The 17,059-nt window shown below is 37.1% G+C and overlaps 2 protein-coding genes across 4 annotated transcripts; both read right to left on the reverse strand.

Moving 5' to 3' along the window:
* Positions 1–10: 10 nt before the first annotated feature.
* On the reverse strand, positions 11–3,790 carry LOC114517894 (arginine kinase-like). Of its 2 annotated transcripts, none has more exons than XM_028537741.1 (4): positions 3,701–3,790; positions 1,053–1,556; positions 791–903; positions 11–630 (listed from the first exon to the last, which is right to left on the reverse strand). In XM_028537741.1, the coding sequence occupies exons 2-4, from the start codon at positions 1,518–1,520 to the stop codon at positions 126–128; spliced, it is 1,086 nt and encodes a 361-aa protein (XP_028393542.1). In that variant the 5' UTR covers positions 1,521–1,556; positions 3,701–3,790; the 3' UTR covers positions 11–125. The 2 variants fall into 2 exon arrangements, with proteins under 2 accessions (XP_028393542.1, XP_028393543.1); XM_028537742.1 differs by having other exon boundaries at positions 1,053–1,536; positions 3,701–3,784.
* A 287-nt stretch (positions 3,791–4,077) lies between these two features.
* On the reverse strand, positions 4,078–15,969 carry LOC114517892 (nucleoporin NUP188 homolog). Of its 2 annotated transcripts, none has more exons than XM_028537739.1 (54): positions 15,797–15,969; positions 15,483–15,537; positions 15,249–15,322; positions 15,052–15,136; positions 14,899–14,979; positions 14,788–14,832; positions 14,585–14,677; positions 14,441–14,497; positions 14,238–14,306; positions 14,082–14,129; positions 13,913–13,999; positions 13,733–13,809; positions 13,583–13,654; positions 13,272–13,314; positions 13,086–13,199; positions 12,829–12,921; positions 12,640–12,729; positions 12,490–12,555; positions 12,363–12,409; positions 12,229–12,301; positions 11,970–12,102; positions 11,827–11,895; positions 11,470–11,565; positions 11,259–11,391; positions 11,068–11,155; positions 10,888–10,970; positions 10,553–10,800; positions 10,299–10,416; positions 10,080–10,205; positions 9,908–9,995; positions 9,704–9,785; positions 9,529–9,629; positions 9,335–9,424; positions 9,082–9,195; positions 8,938–8,997; positions 8,763–8,854; positions 8,628–8,691; positions 8,474–8,547; positions 8,305–8,383; positions 8,108–8,218; positions 7,952–8,029; positions 7,804–7,889; positions 7,448–7,602; positions 7,275–7,372; positions 6,998–7,129; positions 6,836–6,904; positions 6,674–6,766; positions 6,406–6,555; positions 6,127–6,339; positions 5,881–6,044; positions 5,399–5,609; positions 5,239–5,312; positions 5,037–5,166; positions 4,078–4,899 (listed from the first exon to the last, which is right to left on the reverse strand). In XM_028537739.1, the coding sequence occupies exons 1-54, from the start codon at positions 15,811–15,813 to the stop codon at positions 4,702–4,704; spliced, it is 5,286 nt and encodes a 1,761-aa protein (XP_028393540.1). In that variant the 5' UTR covers positions 15,814–15,969; the 3' UTR covers positions 4,078–4,701. The 2 variants fall into 2 exon arrangements, with proteins under 2 accessions (XP_028393540.1, XP_028393539.1); XM_028537738.1 differs by having other exon boundaries at positions 7,275–7,375.
* Positions 15,970–17,059: the final 1,090 nt, after the last annotated feature.

Here is a 17,059-nt window from a genome sequence, read left to right on the forward strand (position 1 = left end):
AACAACAAACTGAAGGTAGTAAAACGTCTTTATTTGGATTAACCAACTTTATAACCAATATGTAAAATCACACAATGTTACGAACTAAAATACAGGAACATTGGTTTACAGTTCGAACAAAGTATTCACAATTCTTTCTCTCGTGTGATCATTGCTTTAACTCCGTTGTACATATCTTGAACCAGCTGTACTTCAGATCTTCCCAAACGACGTTTGTTTGAGATATCATAAATACCTCCGACGCTCTCCGAGTGCTCCCCGTGTATTCCACGAATTTGAACGTAGAACTTGTCAGCAATGGCTTGGAACTCATCTTTGCGCGCCGATAGCTTGGGCAGCTTGATATGAACCGAGGCTCGGAGTGCGGTTCCAAGGTTTGTAGGACATGAAGTAATGTAACCAAGATGGTCATCATGAGAGAACTTGGCCACTGACTCAATATGATTGGCTGCTCGGCTAAGGCGTTCAAACACAGCACCAATGTCAGCTCCCTGTTGCATCGAGATGATACGAAGTTGATCTTCTTCATTCACCCAAACCAAAAATGTTTTCTCAGCATTGTGGAAGATGCCTCGCCCTGATGGCCAGTCCCTGTTGCATCCACAAGCCTCCAGAAACCTGTCACCTTCCCTAGAAAGTAATGTCGTCTATTATTGGATTTTGCAAACCAAATCGTTCAATTGATTAAGTAGAAGTAGTACATGTTCTATTGGCTATCTATGATTTACAGAACGCACAGGGATTCAATCATCGAGGAAGAGCTTTTGCATCCTTATCAGGAAAAACTTACTTGAAGAGAAAATGGTCAGCGATCAACTGCTTTTGTGTGTTTTCATCCATTCCTTGCAAAGGATAAAAAGTTCCCTTCAGATCTCCTGTGAACGTGTTGCACGCACGAACCACCTTAATGACAAGTTTAAATTTTGGTAAGGCCGTAGTGAGTGTCGTGTAGGTAATAAAAATACTCCAACCATCCTCGTTACTCTGATATTTTTCTACTTATTACATCGTTCCTGTATCTTGATTCTAAGTAAGTTAAGCATCTCACGTACCTTTTCCATAATTTCATCTCGCTGTTCCTTTGTTACCCCCGGGGCAAGTGGATAACCCTCCAGATTTCGACCAACTCTGATACGTGTAGACACAATCATCTTGGCTTCATCAGGGGGGAGTGGTGGACATTTGAGCTTGCTTGCGTCCATGTCTGACACGTGTTTATCATCAGGCTTGTGTTTGTGATAATCCTCAATTACCTTATCCATGAGATCGGAAAAGGTTCGGTAACTATCGTGAGAGCCAGCGTACACGCCGATGCCCGAATCGACATTCTGGATTCCGGAGAAGACGCAGAGCTTGTAGGAGACACCATAGGCGTCTTTTTTGTCGTGATATTTTTTCCAGATCTCGCGGGTGTTAAAGCGAGCCACTGAGGATTTTGTCCCCTCTGGAAAAAGCGGGAACCCAGTCAATTCATCGATACTCTTTAAGTGGGACCCGCATTTCACGTCCTCTCCAGACATAGTGGCTGAATGAATGCTTGAACAAAGTATACCAATCTTTATACATAGTTGAAAAAAGGATTCAAGTATTGAGTTAAAAAACACAAAATACAATGAAGATGAAGATGCCAAATATTGAAAAAAAAGACAAGCTAATTCATGCAAGTCGTTCGAAATTGACAGATTTTGAGGCACACGAAGCAGGTGTGGTAGATAATGTACGCAAAAGTTCGATCAAAAACTCTTAAATAATGCAAGAGTGAAGAGGCAGATAACGCACACCGCACACGAGAGCTATCAGCTGAACTAAATGAAGACCTCGCGAGGCTGTTAGCTCAGCAAGTTTCTGTCGTGTGCGGATTGTTTTCAGTCGTGAGGAATTCGCCTCGAGGCAGTTTTCACGTGTGCGGACGGTTTTCGAACTAAGCTAACTGCCTCGCGAGGTCGTTAACTCAACAGATAGCTCTTGTGTGCGACGGGCTTAAATTATTCAAAAACTATGCGTCTTGCATCATGAACAAAGAACAAGACTTACAACCAATGAAAAGGAGGAACGTCTGGTAATTTATACTAAAGTATCACCATTGATATAATGTTCAAACAATTAAATACAGCTAAAGACAGGAGTTTTAGACGCGAAAGCTTCGTAAAAATATACTGTCATTTTAGTATTGATGTTTGGATTAGTGTAACGGCTAAATCAATTACGTATCCCAATTAAACTAAGCTGGTTTTGACATGAGCAAATAATACGTTATAAGGGATATTTCACTTTCTCTTAGGTAAATGCGACACTTTTAACAGAAAATTTACGATAGAACAAGAGACGGAATTCGGTTTCAGCAGCACTACATGCTAAGTTTAATACAACTAATTCAGCTAACCACAGCTGCAATCATACAGCGCACTACGGCCGACGACGAAACCCTCCGATAGCTACCGATGTCCTGTGGCGTACAATGCCGATGTCATCTTCAATTAAATATTTCGGTGACTAGTGAGAGATGATTAAAATTCAATACAGTCGTTATCGATATGATTCAAACAAGAAATCTGTTTTAGGCAAAGCTTTTGCAAATTAATGAAAATTTTATTTGAAAACCAAGACAACTATTTGAATATATAGTCTTTTATTCTATCAATAGTTCGTGTTTTTTAAAGAATTTTTAAAAGGGAATATACAGACAGAGATTTAACACATGGTAATTAACCTTGTTTTTGGTATTATCCTAACCCCAGTCTAGAAGATTCAAACACCTTTTACTACTAAGTGATGCCCGTGTGATTTTAACAACGCACTTCTCGTTAATCTTCTAGTTACCCCAAGTACAAAATGTAGATTTTAATGCTAAACAAAAATGTGCTTATATACAACACAAATTACCTCATTTTTGTCTCATCTTCAGAATTATATCTTAAAATGAATATTGAAGTAAGTATGACTGTTATACGTCAAAGTACAATTAAAGTATTTAACCGCATTAATCCTGTGCACTTTTCAACAAAGTTGAACGTCAATACAGTATTAACTGGGATTTATCAATTTATCTGGTATATATCCCATCACAGGCATAAACGGCATGTTGTCATGGCAGTGACAATAGAAAAAAACCTTTTTAGTATACAAGGAATTGAACTTTTAAAATCGAAATCTCTGAGGTTACAAACAAGTCATAAGGAACTTTGAATAATGATATTCTATCATTGAAATACCGTTATCTTTTGCCACTAATCTGAGTTGCAGCCGTCTCGCGAGACTGTGAAATATCGGCTTGAAAACTACATAAAACTACAAGTTATTACGATTTATCTAACCACACCTGCTTGAAATGTTCTGTGTGCAAAACGTCAAAACATCAGTCACATTTTAAGTTCATACATGAAGCTTCTGGAGTACGGCATATCAACAAAAAATATTCTATGGCAACGAATAGTAAATAAAAGAAAAATGTGTTAAAAGATCTAACTTTCTCTGAACACCAACAAATACTCTTAGTGTTACAAAACGTTTATTGTGTTAATTTGGAATCACGCAATCTAACAGTAAAAGCATCATTTATGAAAACCGTAATGACGCGCAACGTTAAATATCTGTGGTTATAAGAAATGTTTTCGAACGAAGCTTCCATCAATATTTTTACTTCTTTTGAGTAACGAAATGTTTCAGTAACGCAAAATAACAAAAAGAAAGAAGAACTAACCTTGATCGCTGAGAAAATGACGAGAAAACCAAAGACGAAGAAACAATCGAGTTAGCAGACCTCGAAACAAACTCGAAGTAGATAAACACGGGATGCGCGCGAATATTGGAAGATCACAGGTCACGCCTACAAATACCGAACTCTTGTGTTCCCAAATGTATTAAAATAACCTTTGTGCTCCAACCATCTCTCCAAGAACAGTTGTACTCTTTCAAATGACTACACTAGCTGAAAATCTAATTGCCAACAAGTTTAACTCCAAAATTTTAGTTAAAATATTTCACTTTTTTGCACAGACGCAACCATAAAACCAAATATTTACTTTAGCCGAGTGAATTTTTAATGAGCTGCGAGGAATTGGGCTTTGCAAGAGGTCGGGCCGTGTTAATATGCACGCGCGTGGGTATCTTCTATTAATAATTCATTGTCTTTGGAATCATGCATGTCTACTAGAAATTACGTAAATATTGCAAGTTTATGACACTTGTGCCTGAAAATACATTTTTATTGAGAGTAAATACCTCAACTGATACCATAGTAAGATTTTTGCATCGTCGAATATGTGTTTTAGGCGACAGAGCGCAAGTTCATATAGATAATAGAAAGCCTGCTGAAACACACAGTTGGAATAAACTCTCTTGTGGAATGTTTAAGATGTTTACAGATGTTTTAGATACCCCAGAATAACGGCTTAGGAAAATAATTGCAATAAAAAAGTTGTTTTCTATGAACACTTAGGTTTAAGTTAGGATCCTTAGACATATAGACTTGTCCACATTTATCCATATTTATGTCTAGATATCCGCCAATTTATACAAAATGTTCATTAAATGAAAAATTAAAAATTAATGTAACAAAATGCATTGTGTAAACATAGTTTGGGTCATGTTATTACTAACTTGGTAACCTTGATTACTATATATTAAAGGAGATTTTATTGGACTGGGTAAATTATCATAAATTACGATCGCGAGACGGCACAAAGGTTATCTCTCACCGTGTCACTGGATCATTGTCTTGAGAAACACATCGACCAATTTAATCAATTTCACATCTTTGTGGTCTCCAGTCTCCCAATGATCAGATCTCCCCCGACCTAAAGAACGACGAGCCGAGCTTGCTGATTTTGGCGTGGAGCCTGGGGAGGGTGTGTAACCACGTCTTCCAAAATGACGCATTACACCGCGAAGAAAAGGCTCCTAAAAAAGAGAGAAACAACATGAGATCATTGTGCGTACAGTAAGTATCTCATCTTTCCCTATGAATTTATAACCAGGTAACATAGTTGAAGCAATGGAATAGAGTTTTTAGTGTAGTAAGAAGTAGACGCACTTACCAACTCACTAGCAAGCTTTCGTTTTAGAAGTTGTTTATTTGCTTGTTCAACACGCGGGTCTTTGAGATACAGCAGAGCTTGAGATAATACGAGAATTATAGAGTTTTCCATCGTGAAATTTACCGAGGATCTAAAAAACAGAATCATGCAAGGCTGTTAAAAAATAGAAAGCCAAAAAATAATTACAATGATTACAACTTACTTTGGCAGAATAGAACTTAAAGCTGTAAACTTCCAAGGAGACTTGTCGGGAGAAGATAATGGTCTTGGATCAGCCTGGGGGTAAAACAACAGAGATGATATTATCATTCAGCAGATCGATGATTATTGGGCTCAATGTTCTTTTATCGATGATTTCTTACTGCCTGCATGTATCCGAGACAGAGGTTAAGACATGATAGGAGTGTCCCAAAACTGGGCGTTCCTTCATTGTCTAAAGCTGGAGCACTAAATGTCAGACTAAACAACGGAGTGTATTCATCAATATCCATTCTTTCGTCAAGTAATATTTCACAAATGTTAGGAGTGAAATTCTTCAGAAATCCAAGTGTATTGCAAGCTATTCGCAATAACCTACCAATTATAAAAAAAGATGAATTGAAGAATCAATTTTGCCTAGATTTCTCCTCCTAAAAGAGGCGGGTCTCGGGGGTGGATAACATAATCGTCATGGCAAGGCTTCGATCCTAACTGTTAACACTGGTCAGACATGCCTCAGCAGGTAGTGAATCCTTGACTGCATAGTACAAGTTGAAACGTGTCCTTTGTAATCCATCTGATTACCTTGCTTAGATGATTATCACAACAGTGAACTATTCATCATCAGAACAGTTGCAAAACTTACGTTTTCTGCGTTTCAACGACTTTAGGATTTTGTTTTTCCAACGGTTCTTCAGGGGTTGAGTAGGGACGTAAGAGTTCACTGGTGGACGAGAAACTATGTGACAAACTACGACTCGAGGCCGAACTGGTTTCGGATGAATCCGGAGAATCCCGGCCCGAAGGTTTCTGTAGAGAGAAATAATAAACTGAGAGTTTCACGAATTGAGCATATTTGATTTTATACCTCAATGATAGAGAATTCTCCTACCTCAATCACATACGCCAAAAGTCGAGGTCTTATCAATAGAGATACACATGTCTCTAGAAGGACGGTTGAGGAAAATAATATCTGTTGATAGTCATCAGGCAGAGCCAGTTGCCATTCCTTTCGATAAACAGACATTTCAACCAAGAACATTGCGATTTGTTCTGCCTCACGAAGGCAGGGCGACGTTGGATTAAAACGAACCAAATCCATAGCCTGAATATAAAACTAAAGGTCAGTCACCAAAACAATTTCTATTTAAGGCTGGGAAATGTGAAATACCTGAATGATCCTCAAACGATGGACAGCAACAAAATCTAAGGATTCCTTCAGAAACTGATATCGTAGTTTCCCAAGCAATTTTGCCATCACAACAACACCCAAACACCATATTTCTTGCCATTTCTCACGTGTCATATGACCTTCCGGATCCTGTAGTTTGTTGTCAAAGATAAATTAAACTTCTTTCGTCGTTTCAAACGAAAATCGCGGCCCTAAGATAGGATTTCTTTAAGGATTCGACATCAAAATAATTTAATTATGTAGCTACCTGTTTAGCGCTCTGTTCCAATTTCTTTTGTAATTCAGCCATTCCGAGGCAAAGAGGTTGAACAATATGGTTTAGCACAAGAGCTTCTGAGGCCTTGAGAAGAAGATGCAAATATCATTCAAATTATTTCTTTCCGCGCGGTATTTGTTTCAATAATTTTACCTCGATATATTTCGATAAAGACAAAATGAAGTGAAGAACGGCATCAACTACACCAATATTCTCCATTTTCTAAAAACACAAGAGGAAATAAATTTAGATATGCGTAGAAACAAACCAACCCATTTTGATGTAAACTCCATGACCAGAAATACACAATGATACCTTCAAATTAATGTCCAGAATTTGAATAATGTTAGCAAAGATGACATGTTCACTGAAAATCTGAATCCACTTTACTGCTTTATCAATGTACGTGACAACTTCGTTGAGAAGACACAGCGACACAGATAGCAACTGAAAAACAAAATATATCGAGTAAAAAGAATTTAGAGTACACTCGAATACAGGAGAAGACTTCCTCTTCCACTTCCTCGACAAACCAGTACGAGAAACATCCAGACAACTGACAAAAATACTTTTCCTGTGGTTGGGAACTTACTTTATTTTGCAGTGTTGTTGATTCAATTCCGTCATTGCGATATTGCAGAGGCTCACATATCAACAGTAATAATGATATCAAACAATCATCTTCAGCATCTTCTATAAAAAATTGTAATCTGTGAGTACGTTTACTGCTGTCAGACTGCCCCGAATATCCTAAATATTACCTACCCACAATTCTTTCAGCCCTCGTGTGTTGTAACAGTAAGGTTAGAGACGAAAATAACGGAGTACGGAGACGAGCCAACATTTTAGGATCAGCGTTATGCGCAGTCCAAAGAATGTCGGTTACTGACTGGATGAACAAAAAAGGTGACTGGACTGCTCTGGAAGATAATACGAACAAGAATGAAATAACAACATACAGATATTTTCAGCATGAAATTCCAGACTCTTCACATCAGCTACAGCTAACTAGCCTCGGTGGTGCTGGTGCATGTAGCCCTGTTATTCTGGTAGCGAAAGCGTGGGGTAGAATATACAACAAGTGTCACCGAACAATCAATCTTCCTAAAGAAACAACTTACTTTATCCATTTTTTTATTAACATCAGAAAAAGTGAACTTTTCTCCAAAACTATTCTTGTTCCATGGCTGTTGATTTCATCCTCAAACTACAAGATCGTCAAGTGTTAGGAGCATAACTCAAACGAAGCATGCCGCTATCTAATCCTACCTGAAGCTTTATGGACTTCGCAGTATTTTCCAAGATCATAATTTGGACGTTTTCATCGTTAACAGAATCAGCTGAAACCTAAAGAGATGGCTTAAAGATTGAGCTTACTTCTTGACGCCAAACCACCTGGAACAATAAAAATTGATAATCTTCTACCTCGGCGACGACCATTAAGAAGGTTCTCCATGACCTGAGAAAATTTAGAGAAGTTTCCTCCAATTCAGGACTGGTAGTTGAACTGCATGAAGCCAAAGTTAAGTTGGAGACCTAGGGAAATAGGAGAATAAATTTAACCATATTGAGAGAACGAGTGTTTTGGTTTTCATCCTGGATAAACGCAATTGCACAATCACCTCGTCAGCCCAGTAATTGTATCGTTGTTTTGTTTCAAACAACTCTAAAACATTCTTTAGCTCAGGATCAGACTGACCACTGAAATGAAGCAGAAGACATATAACATTACATTCGACGCAACACTATACAGCTAAGATAGCCCAAGAGATGATGAATGATGTTTCATACCTTTTTATATAGTACAGTTCAAGAGCAATGATCTGAAATACGAATGATCTAATCTGGACGTGGCATATAAACATCTAGAAAAAGAACGATGGTCATGATTTTAAACGATATTCTGCTGGAGGTAAATTTAGAAAAGATCTGATAAATTACGAACCTCTTCTGGATCCTCAGGCAAATCATCCATGATGTATTTTGATAACACAGTCCAAAACTTATCTCTAGGTAAGCAAAGCTCGTTTCAACCTCGAGACTGAGGTCATTTTCAGAAACAAAAGAAGCAAAAACTTACGATTTTTTAACATTGGTCATTGCCATGTCTCGACGATTTCTCCAGAGTGAATGAAGAAATTTGCACGAAGCAGCGATAACTGGGACTGGACTCTACAATAAACATGAGGACTTGCATATATGAAGTTGACGTGTACTAGTGTCTTGTAAAACTGCTATACTTACTCATATCATACCTTGTTGCTCAAGTTGGCTAAAACTGGCGTCAGGCAACTGTTTGAACCAAACTTGCACTCCTAAAATATCACATTTTTGAATGATTAGTTTATACAGAAGGTTCATACGTTCAGGACTGAAACAAATTATACAGATATACGAACCTTTATTTCTGCTAAAGATGTTTCGTTGACGTCGAAGAAAACTTCAACAAGACCAGGCTGTGTTTCCACTATCGCTGATAAGAAATCCAATATTCCCACCTTTAAAACTGTATCCTTGAAAAGTGCAGAGGCAGCTGTTATTACTTTTATACAAGATAATATACGGTTATCGCAGAGAGACAAACTTAAATGACATAAATTGGACTAACAACAGAAAATCTAACAACACGAACCAGGATATCGCTTCTGTTACCTCAGTGATGGACGTAATTCTAACAACAAATGCATCTCGTAGACTCTTTGCTTTTGATCCTAAACTGCCGTGCATTGACATTGGAAATAACTAAAAGAAGATTTTATCTATGAATATAAATATAATTATACGATATAACGCATAACTATACTTCAAAGTAAAGCGTGTTCCACACCTTACTCTATTTCACTTACAATTGATAATTTACGAAGTAATTCCAAAGCCAGGACTGGAATTTCATTGTCTTGTTTAATGTATAAATATGAGGATATTGTCACCATGAGATGAGTGCCTTCTAGGTGGACATAAAAGATCGTTGTTTATGAGAGTGAAACTCGATCACGGCGTCGTAGATGTGATATCACTTACCAGAACTTTCACCGCTAAACCTGCGACTGACGTGTGTGAGCAGAGTCTCCTCAAGCGGGGTAATTCTCTGGCTGTCCGAGTTCTTAACAATCAAACATAAAACTGTATCTCAACATTTACCGCAGACATCGCCAAATGATAGGACTACCAAGAACCAAAAATCCTGACACAAGAGTTCTTAGACTGAGCCTTGAATTCTACTACCTTTGGTTTACGGTCCAATACTTCATTTAAAACATTCAATGAGGACTTGATTAATTCGACCACAAGAACTGCAGGGCTGTCGTTGCAGCTGAAATACGAAGTAAAGGCGCGCGCGGGTTATATTGATTGTTAAAGAGATTTTCATTCATGACCTCCATTTTTTTCATCTTACCTGCTGTTAACTTGAAACATTTTATCCACAACATCAACACCAATTCCGACAACTTTCAACAAGGATTGTCCCACATCAGAGCACAAGAGTCCATCCACCAACATTTCAGTAAGTCTTGTGACTATGCTAATATAAGACAAATCAAGATCTTTGTTAGCTACGAATTTCATCACCAGGAACGAATAAATCTGTTCTTCTCATTTCTTTCCAATACAAAACCTTATCTCTTGGCTTTCGTTGTGAAAAGACAATTCAAAAGTTTCATCTCCAGTCTTCATCTTTGTTCGACTTTCTTTTAAATTCAAGATCCCGTGAAATATCTCAAGACATTTCAGACCTAAAAATTTGTAGCACCAAACGATGAACTGATGAAACTTGTTTCACATATTGTTGGAAAGGAACTGTGAGAAAGCTGAAGGCAGATATCGTTCGTCGCGGCAATGGTAAAATGGTGTCCTACACATAATTCTTACCAATTTCCTGCTTTTCTTTGAGGTCACCGTAATGCCATTTCTGGTAGCCAGTGAATACATCACGACATGCAAACACCACACAGGCTACAAAGTCATCAATACCTGAACCACCTTTGGTCTCCGCAGGTGAGACTATGGCAACTAGTTCTTTCATAAGATCTAACGTCGCTATGGTGATCGGGAAGAAACCATGTGATCGTTCACGTGACATAAAATGACCAAAATGGCCTGGGTCGACTGTGACAGAACTAAAAGCAAAATTTCTTAATTTGACTCGTTTCAAAACGTCTTCATTTTGTATAATCGACAATTAAACGATAAAGATTGTCAGATACCTAATCACAATCTTCTTATCATTTGGTTTTAATGAAGAAACACAAAATGGAAGATATCCAGTCTGTTGTAAACTTAACCAAGACTAAAAAAATATGATAAGATTTGAACAAAGTTTCAACGCAAATCAGGCGAAGATAAATGTAAAATAATAATCTGGTTTAAATAAAAAAAACGCTGACCTGTACTGGCTCATGATGTGTGACAGTTGTTAAACATTTCACACACGTTGTGATCAGCTCTGGTGGACAATTAGGGTTTGTAGAGAACCTAAAGAAAAGGACGGATGAAGACGATAATCTCCTTGTAATATCACAATGTAATGCTTTAACAAAGTCTTTTAAGGACCACTGAATAGAAATAACCAACTCACTTCTGTACAATATAGTAGACTCTGTCAACCAAATTAACCAGCGAAGATACTTTACTCCAGTTGTGAAGAAGTACGTTGTTTAAAATTTCAACAATATCAAGCACTTTGTTCACCATGTTTTGTCTTTCTCGATCTTGTATTGATAAAAGATTTATTTTAACAGGATAAGCACACTGCACGGTATTTCCAAACAACTTTATCGTTAATTTACCTGAACTGTGAGGCATAAACTGAAGAAAAACGTCAAGTTCCAATAAAAATAATTGCCAACATGAATAATTGAACGACCAGCGAAGAAGGTGAGCCCCTAAAAATATCAAGTGTACCGTTTATGATTCTTTTTCCGTCCTCTCTAATTCACCTCCCTCTCTTTATCCATCTCTCTCTAATTCAGCCCCCCTCTTTATCCCCCCCCCTCTCTCTCTAATTCAGCTCCCCTCTCTTTATCCCCCCCTCTCTCTAGTTCATCTCCCTCTCTCTCTAATTTACTTTCCTCTCTAATTTATCTCCTTCCCTTCATCTCTCTCTCTAATTTACCTCCCTCTCTAATTCATCGGCTAATACGAACCTTCATTAGACACATACACCTTGCCCAATGTACCAGTAGGGATCACAATTTTATCTGCGGTCGATACAACTAAAAAGCCCAAACAGACGTCTCGAGTGTCTACATGGAATATTGTTCACAGACACAACAAAACTTTGCCATACCTGATTTATAGAGTATTTTAGCATTAAGTAGTTTCCACGATGTTTCATCCGAGTCAATGCAATCAACATCATCAAGACTATTCACCTTTGACAGTTCAGTGTACGTTTTCATATTGCGTAAGAAATTGAAAACCTTTGAAGCAGTACAAAAAATGTTTAGAACTTGTAATTAAAGGAACGAAGCTTACAGAGTCAAGGTGAAAGCGATCTTCCCTTCTAAAAAATTAATCAAACTACGGAGAAATTTGAAACAACTCACATTCTCGCTGCTGGTTTTGTCTTTCGCCAAGGAGGTCATTATTTGAGTGAAAGGCGTAAAACGATATGGAAAACTAAAACAAGTTGTAAATAAATCTTTAAAATACGGCAAACCTCTTAGTTTAAAAAAATTACTTTCTTTTCGCCGACTTCAAAAGCATTGCCATTCCGCTTTCCAATTCCTAAAAAGAGAGTAACAAGTTGACTCAGAAATATTCTTTAATTTTTAAATTACTTTCACAAGCTTTCCTAAACAACTTACGCTTTTCCAAAACTTTCCGCAAAGTTCTGAACTCTGCAAGGTTTCCTTCAAGACAGCAATCAGCATCTAGAAATATGAACGCGATTATTTCATGTATTTTGTTGCTTATCTTGGTATATATGAAAACAGAGAACTGGCTTGTGTTCCTACCAAAGGATCACCCAGAGTACTTTCATGAAAGAGCGTCAACACAACGGAAAGTAAATCGTAAATGGTGGACCTTGCGATGCTTAACAAAACCTAGAAATATAAAGTTTATTATCCTTCTCACATATCATATCATATCATATCATTCTTCTCTGCTGGATTGTCATTCAGGATGACCACAGGAAGACTTACTGTATCTTCATTAAACGGCGCTGACTTCATTAAATTCAGCAAATACGGAAACACGCCACATTGTAAAGCTCTGCTGCCCATCCTCTGAACAACCTAACATCATTTTAAAAGAATATGAGGGAAACCAAGTTATTTCGTTCCAACACTTACAGTTTAGAGCTGAGGTAGTCTAACTCATATCTGATTAACCTGGGTAAAAGACTCCGATGATTTGAATTAGAAATGATGATAGAAGATATGAACGAATGATGACAAACCGTTGGCGTCTCCCCATCTTCTCCCATCAAGACAAATCTAACTGCAGCCCAGGCTAACATGACTGGACCATGGTGAACTAGGGCACCCCATTTCACGAAGATCTCTTCAAGCTCCTAACATAAAAATCATGTATTGTCTATATTTTCTTGGAGATACCCAAAGAAGAGCTCAATCTACATCCATACCTTCATGATAGTAAGTTGTTTGAACAATGAATGATCTTCCGTGCTACAAAGCAACAATAAACAAGTTGGATTGGTTGAACTACTAAATCATTCAATGTTGTTGTTCGTCCGTAGTTAAACAAACACGTTTCAGATGGATGTAGAGCCACTGTTTAGAGGTAGAACAGACTGCTGCAGACACAGCAGTTACTGACTGTGACAGATATAGCCACTTCTGCAGACACAGGAATTGCTGGCTGCTTTGAATAACACCCTGCTGCAGTTACGTATACCCTATTTCTATTAGAGATGGATCATATTAGAATTATTACCGTTCTTGTTCCACACACTTGACTAAACTGCTGAGCTTCATTCCTTCCACCAGAATCATGACCTGAAGAAATCTACACCAGTAAAACATAATTATTGTTCGATGTCTGATAGCAATTTGCAGCCATGTTTCAGACTATAAGACCACTCACCCTATCTGGGTAATCATAAGTTTAGTAAATCCATCAAATGAATGTCTATTCAATTGGCGTGTTCCAAATCCTTGAGACTAAACCGAAAGAGCTTTAGTAACTAACTAACAAATCAAACCCACTTCAAGTTCTTATAGGATATATTGGGATGATAATGATCCCTATATTATATACTGGCACCTGAAATAACTTGACTGCTTCTGAGAATGTTTCTGTGGAATTTTCAAATGTTTTGTACAACAGAAATATAAGCCGAAGCACACTGATCTAGAAATAGATATTACATAAAAAGTAATTATATATTCCTTGCTTTGTTTAAAGATACTGTACTTCAAAACATTGATCATACCTGCTCTTGTAGAAGTTGTTGAGAAAATCTGTGTGAATGTCTTTTAACCTGAAAAAAGTTTGTAATCTTTGAGTACTAAGCAATGTGTGCACCCACCAATACATTTACCACATTCATGGTACTATATGGTACTAATACACACTATATGGTACTTACCATATCTAACTCATCACCAACTGGCAAATGAATGGTTGTCTTACAACAAACCTTGTATTGACTCCAGACCTAATTAGGTTTTTACTATATTAAAAAGTGCTAAACAATATGGGCATGGGTGATTTTGATGATGCCTGTTTTCCCAACATCTGACTCTTAAAGTCCAGCAAATACTATAATGGTATACTGATTTTTAAACCAACCTGTCTTAAAAGTTCACCATCTTTCATCAAATCATCCAGAAAGGTTGAGAAGGTCTCCTATAAAAACAACAACCACAAGATAACAACTATCTTCAAAAATTATGTTCAAAATTATGATAGACATTGGTATGTAACCAAGCTTACTTGGTAAGGGTGTGATGGTCTTTGTGAGAGACTTAAGATAGTCTCTAAACATTTTAGAATTGAGATACGTTCTTCAAAATAATATTCCATAACCTATACACAGTTTAATAAAAAGATACATTAGAAAGGTATATATGACTGTTTCCTAGCTATACAAAAATGTGCAAGGATTAACATTGGTTTGTCTTTCAATAGAACATTACCTTGATAAGTAAAGTTTCTGTGTGAATTTCATTTCTAAGAACATCCTAAAATAGAAAAATAGAAAATAGTGACCAGTCACTAACCCCACTGGAAAACAACATAATTCTAACCTGCAGCTGTTCCTTGGATTCCCTGAAAGAATGTTGTAGATAACCATGGAATAATTTCAGACTTTGCAACTCTTCAATGTTCTAAACCAATTAGAATGAATAAAATATTGGTAGGAAGCAAAATGAAAACTATCAGTGTCTGCCTCTACTTACAAGAAATTTGCTTAATTTTAATGCAAACTCTTTCCTCAATGGTTTGATGTTAGTCTCTTTCTCAAACTTTTCTTTTGATGCAGTACTAAAGTGATGTGGAAAGTATCAATATATAAGATGCAACATGTACTGAAATGACATGAAGAGTAATATATTATAGTAGTATAAATATATATACACCCATCATACTACAATACCTTGGTTTAATGAAGCTGGTCAAACCATTTAGTAGCCTATCCCGATTTTCTTGTAATTTTTGCTTGACATATTCCTTGTGACAAAAAAATATCATGCAAGAGATATGACATAAAATACTACACAAATGCGTATGAGACATCAGACTAATATATTTACTTTCAATGCACACCTTTACCTTTGTTTTGTACCCCCCTGCACCCCCTTCCCCCCCCACGCGCTCACATCAAACTTACCTCATCTCTGACATCACACTGACTTTCTAAGATCTCCCACAATTCATAACAAGATCTAAAAGTGTGAACATGTTGCTTGTCAAAAAAGCAGATTCAAGGACGTAGGCTGCAAAGCTAGCTGCATAAGCCTGCATTGTGTAAATTATTACACAAGATGTGAAAGGTTCTGATGATTTCAATCCCAAGAGAAGGCTCTGGTTCAACTACAGCTTTCATCTTGTGTAAATCAAAAGGCACTTTGGAGCTCGTGTGACTAATTTGTGTGTCTTTTTTAAAACATGAGAATTTATTGCAAAATGCAAATTAATACATACGTTAAATCGTTGTCCATGGCATCATATACAACAACGACAATGCAAGTAAAATGCTATCACAGTGGATAAACGAGTGTTCATTCGTTAAACTCTATAAGAATTTCTAAACTTGGATAACTTGCAGCATTTTCACATAAGCAGCTAAATCCACACTTGAATTCTCACCCGCCATTTTGAATTTAACCGCGCACGGACTGTGACGAGGATGAACTACTATATTAATAAAAGTTATAAAACAACATTTTCAAACTAAATGCGTTTGAGATATCTTTACTGTAAAAAAATTTAACTTGCTGTTCAGTCATTTATATTGAGTTTCCTTTTGAAAATGACGATTATTTTAACGTTAAAAACCAACATTGTTGGTTTTTAACGTTAAAATAATCGTCATTTTCAAAAGGAAACTCAATATAAATGACTGAACAGCAAGTTAAATTTTTTTACAGTAAAGATATCTCAAACGCATTTAGTTTGAAAATGTTAACAAGGGTTGTTTCAAAACACTAAAATTTCTAAAAGAATACAAAACACTAAAATTTCTCGCTAAAAACACGTTTAGGCGTTTAAATCTTGTCATTTCCTAGCGTGTGCCTTATTAGTCGTTTTCTATGCATATACATGTTAGGGACCGCCTCCCGAGACCAGGAAAAGCTTAAATACGTTAAATTTATCGTCGCTCTCAGGGCTAGCCACTGTAGCTGATTCGTCTATGACGCTAGGCTTGTGGCGATGCATACTCTGTTTCTCACTGAGACGTAACGGTTAGGTGCACATACATCATGGTCTGGGGGCCGTAGTGCATCTCCCCCTTTGACGGCCGTTAAGATGTGAGTTATGGGGGGGAGTTCTTCCTATAGCAACCGCCTTGCACCTTTCGTAGTTGTAACTATGCTGAATATTGCAGCCGGTTGTATAACCAGGTTAGATTGTGGCATAGGCTGGATGATCTCTTTTGGGTGTTTTTACATTCCTTCCCAATTTTTTTTTTTTGGCATGCTTTCCAAATTTTTCTTTTACATACAAAAAACACTGTTATTAAACATGTATGGAACGGATATGGTTTGAAAAAAAAATTATATCGACTAAAAACCACCTTAATTAACCCCTGAATACTCTCCCCAGTCTTTGCATGATATAGGAGGCAATGAAATAAACAATATCTGATAAAATCTGAAATATTGAAATTATTCTCTTCAAATCCAGATTCCCGGTGGATGTTGTCTGTTGTTTACCTATTCCTTTATTATTATAACTAGAAATCTT

This window comes from Dendronephthya gigantea, unplaced genomic scaffold (assembly GCF_004324835.1).
Source record: "Dendronephthya gigantea isolate DGI-Jeju-01 unplaced genomic scaffold, DenGig_1.0 000010F, whole genome shotgun sequence".
In the NCBI taxonomy this organism is placed as follows: Eukaryota; Metazoa; Cnidaria; class Anthozoa; order Malacalcyonacea; family Nephtheidae; genus Dendronephthya; species Dendronephthya gigantea.